General features: G+C 39.5%; 1 protein-coding gene across 6 annotated transcripts in view; it reads left to right on the top strand.

Moving 5' to 3' along the window:
* Positions 1–14,978, top strand: part of LOC139439474 (serine palmitoyltransferase 1-like) — a 190,518-nt gene that overhangs the window by 21,483 nt on the left and 154,057 nt on the right. For all 6 annotated transcript variants that reach the window (XR_011649327.1, XR_011649326.1, XR_011649325.1 and 3 more), the window contains exon 5: positions 1,416–1,509. Coding sequence is in view for 3 of the 6 variants with exons in the window: in XM_071216570.1 (XP_071072671.1) it covers positions 1,416–1,509 (94 nt within the window). In the remaining 3 variants the exon portion in view is untranslated. The remainder of the gene's footprint in view (positions 1–1,415; positions 1,510–14,978) is intronic.

Below are 14,978 nucleotides of genomic sequence, written 5' to 3'. Positions count from 1 at the left end.
ACAGCAGGGATAACTGGAAAACATAAAGAGGTCTTGAGAGGTAGGAAATGATATAACATGATAGACTGAGAATCACAGTGGTTGAAGAGGTGTGAGGTCGGATTTTAAAAAGTTCAAGAAGCCCTTGATGCTGTAGGAAAGGAAGAAGATTAGGAGGATGCTTCCTTTGTGCCAGGGACTTTGACAGTGACTGTTCCTCTGTGGGGTAGGTGATGACCCAGCTTTATAGATGAAGAAACTGAGAGGTACAGAGATCTGTGCTGTACCCAAACTAGGAAGTGGAGCCGTGGTGGTGGAGCCGTGATGAAGATCTGTTCTGTTTGACTCTACACCCATGTTTTTTTCATGCGCTCTTCTTGCCTTCTATTTACTTACTCTGCTTTTGTGAATTAACTTAACGTTGTCATTCTTTTCCTTCTTGGTTTCCCAGCATCTTGTGTAATTTTTCCCATAGAAAACTCATTTTATTAAAACATTGATGAGAGCAGTGTTCCTCAATCTTTTCTGCCTGCAGTACATTTTATGTGGCAACCCAGTACATAGATCAGTGCATATATGTAATTGAAACAAAAGTTTCACAAAACAGGCCTTTTTTTCTTCCCCTGAGCAATGTATGCTGATATTTTCTTTTTCGTTATATTCTGTATTATTATTTCCTTTAGTTAAAATGGTCTGGTTGTGACAAACTTAAGTTGATTTCACAGTACTCCAGTGGTTCCTGACCTGTAGTTTTGCCCCACATTTTTTAAGCATGGCTTATAGCTAGTGTGTGTTTCAGCAAAGAATGTAATAGGTTGTCTCCGCATGAGCCCATTCTCCTGTCCCAGCTGAGCTTCGAGCTGTGATCCTTTGTATCTGGCCACCTAAATTCCTTTTCTGAGGGAAAGGATCACTTTTAAATAGCATTCTAACATCATCTTTAGAAATTAGGAAGATATCCCTTTTTTTTTTAAGTGATTTCCTATAGATAATTTTTATTTTTAAACCATTTAAATCTGAAGATTTTAACTCGCTCTTTCTAGTCTTATATTTGATATTGATCTTTTTATATTTCCTCCCTCTTTGTCTTACTCAGGTTTTTTTCTTAAGTCCTTTATTTAGCTTCTTTGTTCTTAAATGAGTTGTGAAACCAAAGTGAAGATTTGGTGTTGATCTTGCAATTCTAGCTCATTTTTCTTTTTTATTTAAATAGTATGAAGTAACCTTTGAAGAATAGAATTCATGTGCCCCGTAGATGGTTTTTAATATACACTTTCCTAATTTTACTGTTTAGAAAAATGAAATAAAAAGGGCTAGTATGCAGATGAGGCACAATGGCCACACTCCCGTGTCCTGTCTGTAGCCAGGGTGATGTACAGTTTGCATCCTGCAGTGTGAACGTGTGCTAACACACACCGCTCTCTTTTTTCCCCTAGCCCTGCAAGCCACAACATTGTGGTGAATGGAAAAGAATGTATAAACTTTGCCTCGTTTAATTTTCTTGGATTGTTGGATAACCCCAGGGTTAAGGTGAGTAGTGCGTAATGCTGGGGACAGAGCCCATCACTGACTTAGGAAGTGGGACCTCAAAGAGACAGATGTAGGAGGTCAGGAAGGGCCCCTGGGTGCGCGCTGTTACTCGGGTGGAGTGGGTAACAGGAGGCCTGTGGCCAGAGCTGCCTGGTGTTTGCTGGAAGCCAGGGGCTGTGTAATCAGAAACGCCTGGGGAGTTGCTCCACGTCCTACTGGGATTGTGGGCCAGCAAACATTTTTTGAGGGAAGACTCATTTATAAAGCCCACAAATGCAGGAAAGCATAACAAGCATCATTGAGCTAGCTGGGTTTTGTGAATCAAGCTAATGTAACTTTCCCAAATGTTCCATCTTATACCTAAACTTTGCATTTGTCTTTCCTTTAGCATTATCATAATAGTAAGAACAAAGTTATTTGTGTTAAAGGATAGGAAATGTCAGTTTTGTACTCTTAAATATTTTTTTAAAATACAGTTTTTCTTAAATTAATAAAGGCGGCAGCTTTAGCATCTCTAAAAAAGTATGGCGTGGGGACTTGCGGACCTAGAGGATTTTATGGTACTTTTGGTAAGTTTTTGTTGTATTCTTTTCCAGGCTGTATCAAGAGTTAAGATTCAGTTTGGGGGAGCAGATGTAGCTCAGTGGTTGAGTACCAGCTTTGCATGTACAGAGTCTCAGGTTCAATCCCTAGTATTTCCTTGGGAAAAAATAAAAGATTCAGTTTTATTTTAAAACACCTCGGGGAAAGAGATCCTTAATTAGTTGTGGTGTTAACTGGTGTGTGCTGTTTCTTGCATAACTTCCTAGACTATGGTGTGGCTGCAAACCATTGTGCGGGACATTTCCTGGGCTGCACTTGAACGTACCTTGCAGAGAACAGAGCTGTATCTGTAGGGTAAAGATGCAGCTGCTTTTGCAGATGCCACATGATGAGACCCTGGTTAAGAAGGCCCAGTTTGCTTCTGTGGTAGCACCAGTTCTGAGGTGGAGGGTCCAGTTTTGGGGTCATGCGGGTGCCCCCATCTCACTGCCCTTGTATCCCAGAGCCCCATCCTTGTCTGCACAGCTGAAGGCAGCTGGTGAGCATGGGGGGGCAGCAGTGCGGGGCAGGTGAGCTGTAGTGCCGCAGAGGCACAGTTTGATTCTGTCACCATTCAGGGGTAGGCTAATTTAATATTTTGATAAGTGGGTGAACTCAAATACTATGAACTCTTGATTTATCAAAGAAGACCCTGCGTTTTATGGTTGTAATTATTAAGTGTATAATATTAATATTCTTTGCTCCCCAAAGTTCTGAAAATTTCAGTAAATAATTGTTCAAGTGAATATATTATTGAAAATAATATGTAATAATAAATATATTCTGGCCTACAAAATGTAGGACTGTGGGGAAAGTAGAGAAAGGGAAGTATCTTGTATCATAATTCTGTCTTCATTTCCATTTCTGGGTGTTTTTTTTTTATCTTTAACAGTTCAGATGCTTATTATATATGGGGAGTGGATGGAGCTCAGTGGTCGAGCACCTCCTTCCCATGCTTGAGGTTCTGGATTCAATCCCCAGTACTTGTAAAAAATAAAAGTAAAAAGGTGCTTTTATTTAAGGGAACTCCTTTCTTTATTCCTGAGTTAGTTTAATGGTTAAATTATTTGTATTGGAAATAGATGAGGAGCGTTAGTGTCCAAGACTCCTACAGCTGGAAGGGATCTTAAGGGTCTTACACACCAGCATCCAGCTTTTCAGAAGGGAATCAGGAAAGCCCAGAGAGGCGAAGTGACTTCCTCACAGTCACGCTGTTCGTTAACTACAAGCCTGGAACTAGAAAGTAAGTCTTCTAGTCTTGTGGCAAGATCACAGAATTGAAGAGCTCAGCTCAGATTCTCTTTCCTTGGTCTAGTGCAAACACAGGTGGTTTGCTTGGTTTTTTAAGAGGGAAGTATTTCCTTAACAAATACTAGAAAAGTAAGTAGAAAGGGCATTTTTTTATGGGGTTGTTTGTTATAATCTATCTGATCAACAAGACTTGCTTTTTGTGACCTACTTGCTGGGGTCAATAAATTGTTTTCTTATAAAAGCCTCTCTTTCTAGTGGATTTTATACACATTTGTAGGCTTGACCCCTGCTTGGGAGTGAATCTGGGAAGGTAGATGAGAGATTTATTGCTATATCAAATCATAAGGGGGAAAAGTTTCAGATCTTTAAGACCAGTTTTCCCAAAGCTGTGGAAACGTTGTTAAAATAGCCTCATCATTTTGCCATTTGATTGAATCACCTGAAATTTATGCATGATAGGGTGCTACTTGTTTTCAAACATGGAGTCTTTAGGTTAATGTTTATTTCTTTTAATTACTTTTTTTTGACTAGATAATTCAGTCCATGATCTAAACTTCAAAATGGATACAGAAGTAGATGGTGAAAAAGTTTTCTTTCTAACCTCTGGCCCTATCCCCTGCCCCCTCCTCCCCCCCAATTCCCACCCACCCCTCCAAAGGACAACTTCTGTGGTTAGTTTCTTGTTAATTCTTCCAAGGACTTCTTTTCAGTGTATGTAAACTACTTCCATATATATTTATTTCCCCCCATTTTTTAAAAAACCTGGTAGCATGTCATACACATTGTTCTGTACTTTGAAGTTCAAGTGGATGTTTTAACATTTAAATTGGGTTTGATACTCAGGTGTCTAAATGAGCCATCAGAGTCAGTATAATGAGCTCACAATTATGGATCAAATCCTCTGTGAACTACTTTATTGGTCACTGAGTCATCTTTATCCTAAAACCACAGTTGAAATTTAAAATAGACTGTTGTGCGTGGACAAAAGTTGCTGAGTTAATTAACAGTATGGCAGAACACCAAACCTAAAACTTGAAGTGTGGTTTAATGTTTTTAAAATACATTGTCCTTCAAATAAACTTTTCATTCCTTTTGAACAGTTGGCCAGGTTTACTTGTCCTCATTTTTCCTTTCCTTATATGTATATTGACCATATTTATGCTTTCTGGTTTTCCAGCTTGATTTTTTTCCCTATGTTTTTCCTGTTTCTGGAAGTAATCGCTTGAGTAATCATAATTGTGTTAAATTACCTTGAAATTTTGGTGTTAGGTAACAGAAGAGCTACTTGAGGTCCCCTATGGCAGCTTTCAGGTCTCTCACATGCCCTCTAGAATTAAATTATTCTAAATATTTAGATTACTTTACGCCTTTGCAGTGAGCAAGAGGCAGTCCTAAGAATCCCTTTTCTCTTATGTATATTTGATGGTGCATTCTTGCAGAATTTTGTTTAGGGTTTAGGATCTCTTCCCCTAGGCCCCCAAAAGTTACTTTTAATTTTGTTTCCACCTCCCCATCCCCTACTGCCTTCCATAAGTATCACATTCAAGCAGTTGTTTTCTCAACATGGTCAATAATTAATGTAAATCACTTACAATAAAAATAATTTCTTTATTAAAACACCTATTTTTTTAAACAAATCAATTTTATTGATCAATTAATAAAGCATACAACTCATCAAAAGTATACAATCAATGGTATTGTTATAACCTATTATTCCACGGATAAAATATATGTTAGATCTAACATAGAAAAAGAAGATGGAGCAACAGTTCAGTTAAAATTCATCTTGTTTCTTAGGTAAAATAGTACCTGCTAAAGCCTGGCTAATAGAGCTGAAGTTCTTATAATAATCATTTAAGGATTATGCAATCGGGGAAGCACATGTGGGTCAAATGATGGGTTCCTGCCTGCCAGATGGGTGGCCCAGCATTCGATTCCCAGGGCCTCTTGGTGAAGGTAAGCTGGCCCACACCACGGAGAGCTGGTGCAGCAAGATGATGTAACAAAGGGAGACATGGAGGAGAGACGGTGAGAGATGCAGCAGACCAGGGAGCTGAGGTGGCTGACGCGATTAAGTGGCTCTCTCCCAGGATGGAGGTCCCAAGATTGGTTCCCAGTGCCTCCTAAAGAGAAGACAAGAGAAGACAAGCAGACACAGAAGAACACACAGCAAATAGACACAGAGCAGGCAGCCAGCACAGGCAGTGGAAAAGGGAGGAGGATAAAACAAAAAGGATTATGCAATCAGAACTTTTTTCTTTCATTGTATTGTAGATTTGATGTGGGTTATGGGTGGAAGGCTCTTTGTCTCTTCAGAGATAACCTAAGGTGTTTGACTTGTGGGTGTGGAATGGTAAGAGGCTGCAGTCCTGCCCTTAGGGACAATGGCAATGGCTCCAGCCCCAGGAAACTGTTTAACAATGCAAGGGCTATAAACTTTAAGTATTTAGGGGAAATGCAAAAACAAAATATGCTAAAAGCTTATCTAGAGTATCTGGAGTCCATGCTAAAAGCTTACCTAAGATGTGGAAGATATATATGCTAATTAAAGCCTATTGAGAACTGAAACAAAGGGACCATTTGGCCTTTCCTCTCTGTATAAAAGACGTTTGAAAATCTTGTTCAGGGCTCAGGATTCAAACAGAAAGCTCCCAAGTCCTGCTGATGTGGGCTATGGGTGGAAGGCTCTGTGTCTCTTCAGAGATAACTAAGTTGTTTGACTTGTGGGTGTGGAATGGTAAGAGGCTGCAGTCCTGCCCTTAGGGACAGTGACAGTGGCTTCAGTCCCAGGAAATGTTTAACAATGCAAGGGCTATAAACTTTAAGTATTTAGGGGAAATGCAAAAACCAAGGCTTATCTAGAATGTCTGGAGTCCATGCTAAAAGCTTACCTAAGATGTGGAAGAGATATATGCTAATTGAAGCCTATTGAGAACTGAAACAAAGGGACCATTTGGCCTTTCCTCTCGGTATAAAAGATGTTTGAAAATCTTGTTCGGGGCTCGGGATTCAAACTGAAAGCTCCTGAGTCCGGCCGGCCGTCAATAAACCATTTTTCCTTCTCAAAATCATTCCTGAGTCCTGGCCTCTCTATACTCAAATAATTGAACTTCTCTTAAATTCCACAACACTCCCGGCTGTCAATAAACCATTTTTCCTTCTCAAAATCATTCCTGAGTCCTGGCCTCTCTATACTCAAATAATTAAACTTCTCTCAAATTCTACAACATTTTTGGCGACTCCGCCCGGACAACAAATGAAGGCCAGAGACGGTAGCATTTTGCTGCCCCTTCCAAATCCCCGAGGAAGCCGGGAGGACTCGGATGAACCCCAAATCTGGGTGCCCCTGGATTAAATTTAATCCAGAAAAGATGTGGGCTCCACCAGAATCTTCCCGACAAAAATCGAGAGCAATGGAAGGTCTGAAGCGAAAGATTCTGGGAACGAAAAAGAACTCCGAACATGGAAGAAGGTAAGACTCCCCGGGTGAGCACAGTCTGGAAGGCCCTAGCTTTAATTGCTAGGAAGGGGAGGCTGATCACCTCCCGAGAGAACCCTAGTAGCCCCAGAAAATTGGGGGGAAGCCGTTCTCTCTAGGCTTGGGAAGAGGAGAAAAACTGGGGAAAAGCCCTGGTGTTTTGGGTTTGTCTAACTGCATGTTAGAATCTGGTACTAGTCTTATATCCACTAAAGGAGTGGAGTCTTGATTTTAGTAAAAAGGGCTATTTATAGGTTTAAGTCCTAATGTCCTGGAAATTGGTCTGGATTAAAAAAACAAAAACAAAAACTTGGTTACAGGAAAATGGATCGGCTTTTCTAGTGGAGCTTGGTCTGGGTGTAAAGTTTAAACAGTGGAAAAAGTCTAGTTGAAATCTTTTGTTTTGGTGCTAAATTGTGAATGAATTCACTTTATACCAAATGTTAAGTGTTCTGAGGTTTGTGATGGCTGTGGAGGCAGCCATGGTGAAAATATATATAAACTTGTGGGTCAGATTAGTGACCTTTGTGCTTCTGTCTGTGTCAGCTCAATGCTAGTGTTGGAGTTGTGTCCTTATGTAAAGTAGAATTACAGCTGAGCTGGAGCCCTCCCTTGCCATTGGCAAGGGGGTGAAATGATTATGGGGCAAAACTGAGGAGTCTGGATATTTGCGGAGTCTAGATGTTTGTGCATGCTCTGCTGTCTTGTCTCTGGTCTGCCCCTTTTCCGGGGCTTGGAGGCCATCTGTGTCCACACCAAGCACCCAAGTTTGTTGGGAATGTCCCAGTCAGGGTGGCTGGGTCCCTGGGAGAGTTGCCAAATTTGAGTAAGTTCTGTCTGCCCATTTTGGCTGAAAGCTGGAAAGGGAGGAGCGGCTTGCCACTTTCCAGTGAGTCCACACCTTCTATTCATAAGCTGCATTCCTGTTTGATTGTTGTGCACCCAACTGCCTGGAAGGGGGGGAAGTGAAGGGGGTGAAAAGCAGAATCAGAATAAATGCAGTAAATTTCCCTCCATAGGGTGTCAAAGCCAAAATACCTTTGCATTCTGCCCAGGTTCTTAGAAGGTATTGTAGTAGCTTTAAGTAAGAGAATGTGTTCTGTGAAGGTAAAATTTGTCTTAAGGGTATAAACAATTATAAAAGTTTTACAAAGCATTGTTTAAATTAAGGTATTTAAATGGCTAATTGCAGAAGGTCATTATTTAACAAAAACTGAATTGATAATAATAACAATAAAAGGCAATTTTATTTTTTTTTATTTTTTTTATTTTTTTAAAGATTTATTTATTTATTTAATTTCCCCCCCTCCCCTGGTTGTCTGTTCTTGGTGTCTATTTGCTGCGTCTTGTTTCTTTGTCCGCTTCTGTTGTCGTCAGCGGCACGGGAAGTGTGGGCGGCGCCATTCCTGGGCAGGCTGCTCTTTCTTTTCACGCTGGGCGGCTCTCCTCACGGGCGCACTCCTTGCGCGTGGGGCTCCCCTATGCGGGGGACACCCCTGCGTGGCACGGCACTCCTTGCGTGCATCAGCACTGCGCATGGCCAGCTCCACATGGGTCAAGGAGGCCCAGGGTTTGAACCGCGGACCTCCCATATGGTAGACAGACGCCCTAACCACTGGGCCAAAGTCCGTTTCCCAAAGGCAATTTTATAACAAACTTATTTGGCAGCCAGTCCCCCCTGCCAACTTGCTTCCAAAAAACTTTCTGGTATTACATGCTACTAAGTATTTAAAGTGAAGAAAAGTTCATTATTTTAACAAGCTTTTTAGTATTAATGGCAATTGTATGTTGTAAGAAGTTTGCCTGGTAACTTAGTATGTGGGATATATGGAATGTGTTTTTATTGTTAAGGAAACAAAAAATGATTTTGCCCTAAGATAAAATAATTAATTATTGGAAAGAGTAGAGTGTGGGACGAAAACCTAAATGAATACTAAAAGTGTAGAAGGTTTGTGGAAGGAAAATTTTATGATTAAAATTGAGTAAGATCAGTATACAAAGAAAATCAGTTTTATCAAAATAGCTTCTGCCCCTATAGGCCAGAGAAGAGCTGGGAAATCACTGTCTCCTGTCCTGGTATATTAGTAACCCTTTCTCTCATGAATTCAAGTGTAAACTAAATAAATTGCTGCCTGATAGAATAAGGTTAACAACCACTGGAGTTTTATCTCCAAAATCAAAAAGGGGAGTGGAGGGGGAAAAGTCTCCTGCCTTAATGGTCAGTGTTCCAAAGAGTGGCAATTCATGAGAGAAACCAGTCTGTCTTCCTTAGGCTTCAAATAGCCTCAGTAAATATATATAAGATTAATGTTGTTGTTTATCAAAAATTCTGCTAATGTCAAAGTAAAATATAAAGTTCTAAAACAAAATGGTGCTAAAGCATTGAGAACATTTTGGTTATTACAATCCATTAAGTAAGAAGGAAAATTCTTGTGTAGAAACTGCATGGTTATAGTGTAAAATTGCACAGTCATAGTGCAAATTAAGGAAAGTTTCAGGAGTCTTTGAAATGTTTGCAGTCACACTTGTTTTGTAAGGATTAGAAGTTTAAAGTAATTAAAGTTATGTTTTTGTCTCAAACTATTTATATCTGCCTATTTGCTCAAATTGTTGAGGTTAAATATGCAGATATATAAGTAATATGTATTTCTGGACCCCTAATTAATTAAGCTAAACAGTATATAAAATAATGCAAATTATAAGTAATATCAATGAGTTGTGTTTGTGTCTAACTCTTTGTGTCTGCCCATTTAAAAAAAAATTGCTCAGTGTATGTCTTCATACATCAGGATAATATCAAATTAACAAATGAAAATTCTTAAAAAACCTCTATTCAAATTGTTAAAAATTAAATATGCAGTTATATTTGTAAATATTCTTAAAGCCCAAATTAAACTAAGCAGGATAAAAAGTCACAGAAATCTGATTATAGAAATAATTCGGAAAGGGCCTCCTCTTTGCAAGAGCTTTAAAGGCAAGACAAGGTGTGGCAGATTAAACCTATCTACTAGGCTATGGAATTAAGAATCAGTTTGCCCTGTAATTTCCCAGTTGAAACCTTTTGTCAGCCATAAAATTGAAAAAAAAAAAACAAAGGTTAGGTTAATTTTCACATAAGAAAAATGTTGATATAACCTGGCAGCCTGCTGCCTCAGTCTCCCACTCCTGGGTTGGACAGCAGAGGAGGAGACCAGTTTAGGCCAGTCCTATGGGCAGTGGAAGGATGCCCAAGAAGGAACTAAGTCGATGCCATTTCAGCACTAAATTCTATTCCTTATTTGACAAAGGGGAGCAGGTAAAAACTAAAATGGTTGGAATGTAATAGAGGAAGCAGTTAAATCACAAACTTTTGCGTGGGAAGGTTAGATCTCAGATAAGCTGTAACTTCTGAAGTATCCAATCTATAGAGAAACAGAGGAAGAGCTTGCATGCTAGGCTTAGGGGTATAAATTGTGTCATTTTTCTTTGTTCGGGGCACCAGCCATATCTGGCTCTGCGCACCTTCTTGCAAGATTGAGAATAAATTCTTTTCTTCTCCACAATCTGATGAGCCTTATTTTCTTTCAAAAGATTTCTTTCCAACAAAATAAAGGTAATTAGTGGCTCTATTAACAAATTTCAGTAAGTAAAGGAGAGTCTATAAAAACTATGGAGAGATCTTTCCTGTGTTATGATTAAACAAATTAAGTAATTGTGTGATGTGTTTTAAACCCTGGTAGTCAGTATGCTTTTAAATTGTTCATTTTCATAACTTAAACAAAGAAAAGTTCTTAACTTCCTGTAATGAATAAAGAGAACATTCCTTGCATAAACTATAATGGTTTCAATTTTATTTAACTTGAGTGTAATCTCCCATAGTTAATTTATAAACAAAATTAACATTATATATACAAAATCTTTAGAGTAATGAAAATAGTAAGTTCACATTGGTGAAATTAGGCTAAAGGAAAAAGATTGTAGATATGCTCTCTTAAATAAATAGAGTAAATTTCTTTGGTAATTGTAATTTAATAAGTTTATTTAAACATGAGGTGTCTAGTCAATGTGGTTATAGTCAATTATAAGGAGGTTGTAAGACATCTGCCAAACTGAAAATGTTTAAATAGTTCTAGTTCTAGAAGTCATTGTTAACTAAAACTTAGATTGGTATTGGTAGCAGAAATAACTTAATGATAATAAAACCTGTCTGAAGGCCACCGCAAAGTACATATATAAGTAAACGGTAATAAAAAGTTATCTTGATTCTATTGGAAATCTTCTCTTTTCATTTTAACAATGAAAAATAATATTTTTCTTCTATTACTGAAGTACCTACTGTTATCTTCATAGTAAGATTGTGTAAGTGAACAGTCATTTGATATATGTGTTGCATTAAGTTGTTTAAAATATATATGAAAACAAGGAATAAACTTTAACGTTGTCAAACTCTTGTGCATTCAAACCAGGCCTTGAATACATTACAGGTGGCCTCTCCATGTGAGTTATTGGCTAGGCTGGTCACTGACCCCTCAATTTAAAATATTTGCTATCAGCCTCTGGTTCTGCTCCTGAAGTCAATGGAAACTACGTTGCAGTTTCAAGCTCCTGCAGCAGCCAATAATGACTCGGTACAGCCAAGTGTGCAATGGATATCGCCTCCAGACTGGCACTGTTCCATGGTGCCAGAGAGCACTATGCGCCAGGCTAGTAGAATACTGGAAAATCTCTCTTAAAATCAGTGATGCTGCGATTTGCTCACTGTGTTGAAGAACATGCTAAGTGGAGCCATGATACCAGGATACTGTAAGTGATACTTAAACACAATTGGCATTATGGCCTGCTCTCATGGAGAGATAACATGTAAAGTATTACAAACCTGAAACTCAAAACTAATAATTGCAACTCTGAATCCTTATGCATTAAGTAATACATTAGTTAGTATTAAGTGCTGTACTTTTATCCTGTACTAAATATATGCCTAATAAATTGTAATGTTATCTTTTCTATTTTGGATCAAGTGCAGAAGTATATTAGACATGTTAAATTCCTAGTAAAATCATTTTCTAAACAGTTAATAAAATGTCTATAGAATAAGGTGGCAGTCTCAGCCAGGCTCAGTCAACTTCTATATTCTACTGTACTCTGCTGTGTAGCAAAGGTGAGGCCTGCTTACTGATGTTGAGTCACCTATTGAACAAGTCAAAATTGCTAGAAATTGTACAATTAAAACCAAGGTGTAAGAAAACCTTTATTCTGTAGTTCTAATCACTCCACAGGTGAAAACTAAGAGAATTTCCAATTTAGTGTTCTAATCCTGAGTGAAGCCAGTTGCCCAAGGAGTGCCAGTTGACCAGGAGCATCTGACAGAGTGAATGAGTGCCAATCATTGAACAGCTTGGAAAGTATCTTCAGACAAAGCTAAGTGTCTGTTGCAATTTTTCTCTAAAAATAAATAACTTAAAAAAAAAAAAAGAATATATATGCTGTTCCCACCAGCTTTTAAGGAGTGCCATCTTTATAGGCACCTAACCTTGTCTACCTCTGTAATCCAATGTCCTCTTTTAAAAATGGGTATTCCAAATTTTTGATTAGTTTCTTTCAGAGTGAACATCTTATTAACCATATGAAAACTTCACCCAACTTCGTACAGAATGCCAGATCCATCTTCCTCCAGTTAAAATAAATTAGTAAGAGTTTTACACCTTATTAGACAATGACTACAGCCCATGGCCAGCAGGAAGCAGTTACAGAAAAGAGATCATCTCCCTTCAGCACCCCTTTTAAGTGAAAGGTGTAAACTCTTTAAGAGTAAAATAAAAGTAATAGATGGATCTGGAACCTGACTGGAAATCCACGTGAGTGCCAGTGGCAGCAGAATAACTGCAGGAGGCCCCTGCCCAAGATTCTGCTGTCCAGAATGAAAAGTTCTAAACTTCTAAAACAGTCCTGGATGCTGTACTAAAGACTGATAAATAATCAATCAAAACAACAAACAGCCATCCACCTCATAGCTCCAACAATAATTATGCCAAAGCTTAGCAAGTTAAACTTTGGCAAAAGGGGGGAATGATGTGGGCTATGGGTGGAAGGCTCTTTGTCTCTTCAGAGATAACCTAAGGTGTTTGACTTGTGGGTATGGAATGGTAAGAGGCTGCAGTCCTGCCCTTAGGGACAATGGCAATGGCTCCAGCCCCAGGAAACTGTTTAACAATGCAAGGGCTATAAACTTTAAGTATTTAGGGGAAATGCAAAAACAAAATATGCTAAAAGCTTATCTAGAATATCTGGAGTCCATGCTACAAGCTTACCTAAGATGTGGAAGATATATATGCTAATTAAAGCCTATTGAGAACTGAAACAAAGGGACCATTTGGCCTTTCCTCTCTGTATAAAAGATGTTTGAAAATCTTGTTCAGGGCTCAGGATTCAAACAGAAAGCTCCCAAGTCCAGCTGGCCATCAGTAAACCATTTTTCCTTCTCAAAATCATTCCTGAGTCCTGGCCTTTCTATACTCAAATAATTAAACATCTCTCAATTTCTACAACAGATTGAGGAGGCTTCTTTTCCTTTTTATAATAGTGAGATCCCATACACACTGGTAATGGTTAATGTTGAACTTCTTTGTTTATTTGCTTTGTTTTTAATACATTCTGATCTCATTTACTTGTGGTTGGTCCCTGGTGCTCTGCAATCTGCACTGCATTATGTCCTGCCTGATTGGCACTTTTGTCTTGAATTCAGACAAGATCAAACTCAGGCACTCTTCCCTGGTGAGATTGATGGGCATTTAGCTATGCTCAGAGGCCAGTGGTATTTTAAAAATATTTTCTTTCTTTGTTTAGAGCAGTCATTGAACCATGACTGGGTGCCTTAGTAGGAAGAGCATTTAGCATTTGGTTGTAAAATTTCTAGATCTGCCATTTCTTCCGACCAGTCATGGGAGGTAACCTGATCCTCAATTTTCTCAGGTGTGTAGGATGAGAGCAGTCATTTTGGTAAGAATCAACTACGACCTTGCATGTGAAAACATTTTGAAAAGTGTTCAGCACTACATTTATGTTCTAATGAGTTAATAAATGATAATTGTTGCCGCCTTTCTCCGCGCCTCCTCCCCTTCCAGCCCCTGCCACCCTTCCCGCCAGTCCCGCCCATATTACCAACCTACAATCTGCCCTCTTCCCCAGTAACTGCTTACGGCGTATTACCAGAGGTCTGCCCCCCCAGTTTTAGCCAATCCGCAGCCAACCCTCCGTCCTGCTCTCCCCTTCATACTCCACCCCCTTCCCTGCCTATATAACCAAGTGTACTTCCGCAATAAAGCAGACTCGTTCTTGCGCTCAAGCGGTCTCCGTGGTTTTTCCCCAACCGCGTGTCCCCCACACCTGGAGAACCGGTGCTCCCTCTTGGGGCACCCCCCGCTGGTGGTTTGGCAGGAGCAAGCCCCCCCGACTCTTGGGCCTGAGCGAGGATGAAACCCTCTCGCTCAGCTACAGATAATACTTACACTTTCAAGAAAAACTGCCCAATCTTAAGAGATTTTATAAAAATGATACATACACAAAAATATGGAGGTCTTAAGAGAAAATTTAGCTAGCTCGTTGTTTCTAAACTGTTCTGAAGTTGAAGATTTTATAGCCTTTCCTTGTAAACAGTCAAGAAGATCATAATATCTCCTTTTATATTGCTCCTTGTAAATGGGAAGCTGAGCAAATGATTCTTTAATAATCTTTGATAATTCTTTGATAATCTTTGATAATTCTTTGATAATCTTTAAATATTCTGGATTCAGATACCTTAATTAGAAGATAACTGGAAAATGTTGTCGTTTTTTTTCTCTTTTTCAAAAGAAAAGCTTTTATTCTGTACACACTGACTGACTTGAACGGGCACTTGAGAATTGCTTCTGCGTGCCAGGCACTGTTCCAAGTGTTTCATGAGCGCTGACTCAGTTCTCTGAGTCGGGTTCCACCTTCACCCCTGGTTTCGCAGAAGAAAGGCCGAGAGGCCGAGAGCACTTTTGAGTTGCCCAGGGTCATCACCTGGGAGTGGGCAGCCAGGGTTGGCCCTCTAAGTCGCTCAGGGTCCTCACCTGGGAGTGGGCAGCCAGGGTTGGCCCTCTGGGGCCTGGCTGCTGCGCCTGCGCTCCACTATCGCCAGTGCCTGCGGGCACCCAGCCCT

The sequence above is a fragment of the Dasypus novemcinctus genome, chromosome 8 (genome assembly GCF_030445035.2).
Source record: "Dasypus novemcinctus isolate mDasNov1 chromosome 8, mDasNov1.1.hap2, whole genome shotgun sequence".
In the NCBI taxonomy this organism is placed as follows: domain Eukaryota; kingdom Metazoa; phylum Chordata; class Mammalia; order Cingulata; family Dasypodidae; genus Dasypus; species Dasypus novemcinctus.
This window is presented reverse-complemented; position numbering and strand designations above follow the sequence as displayed.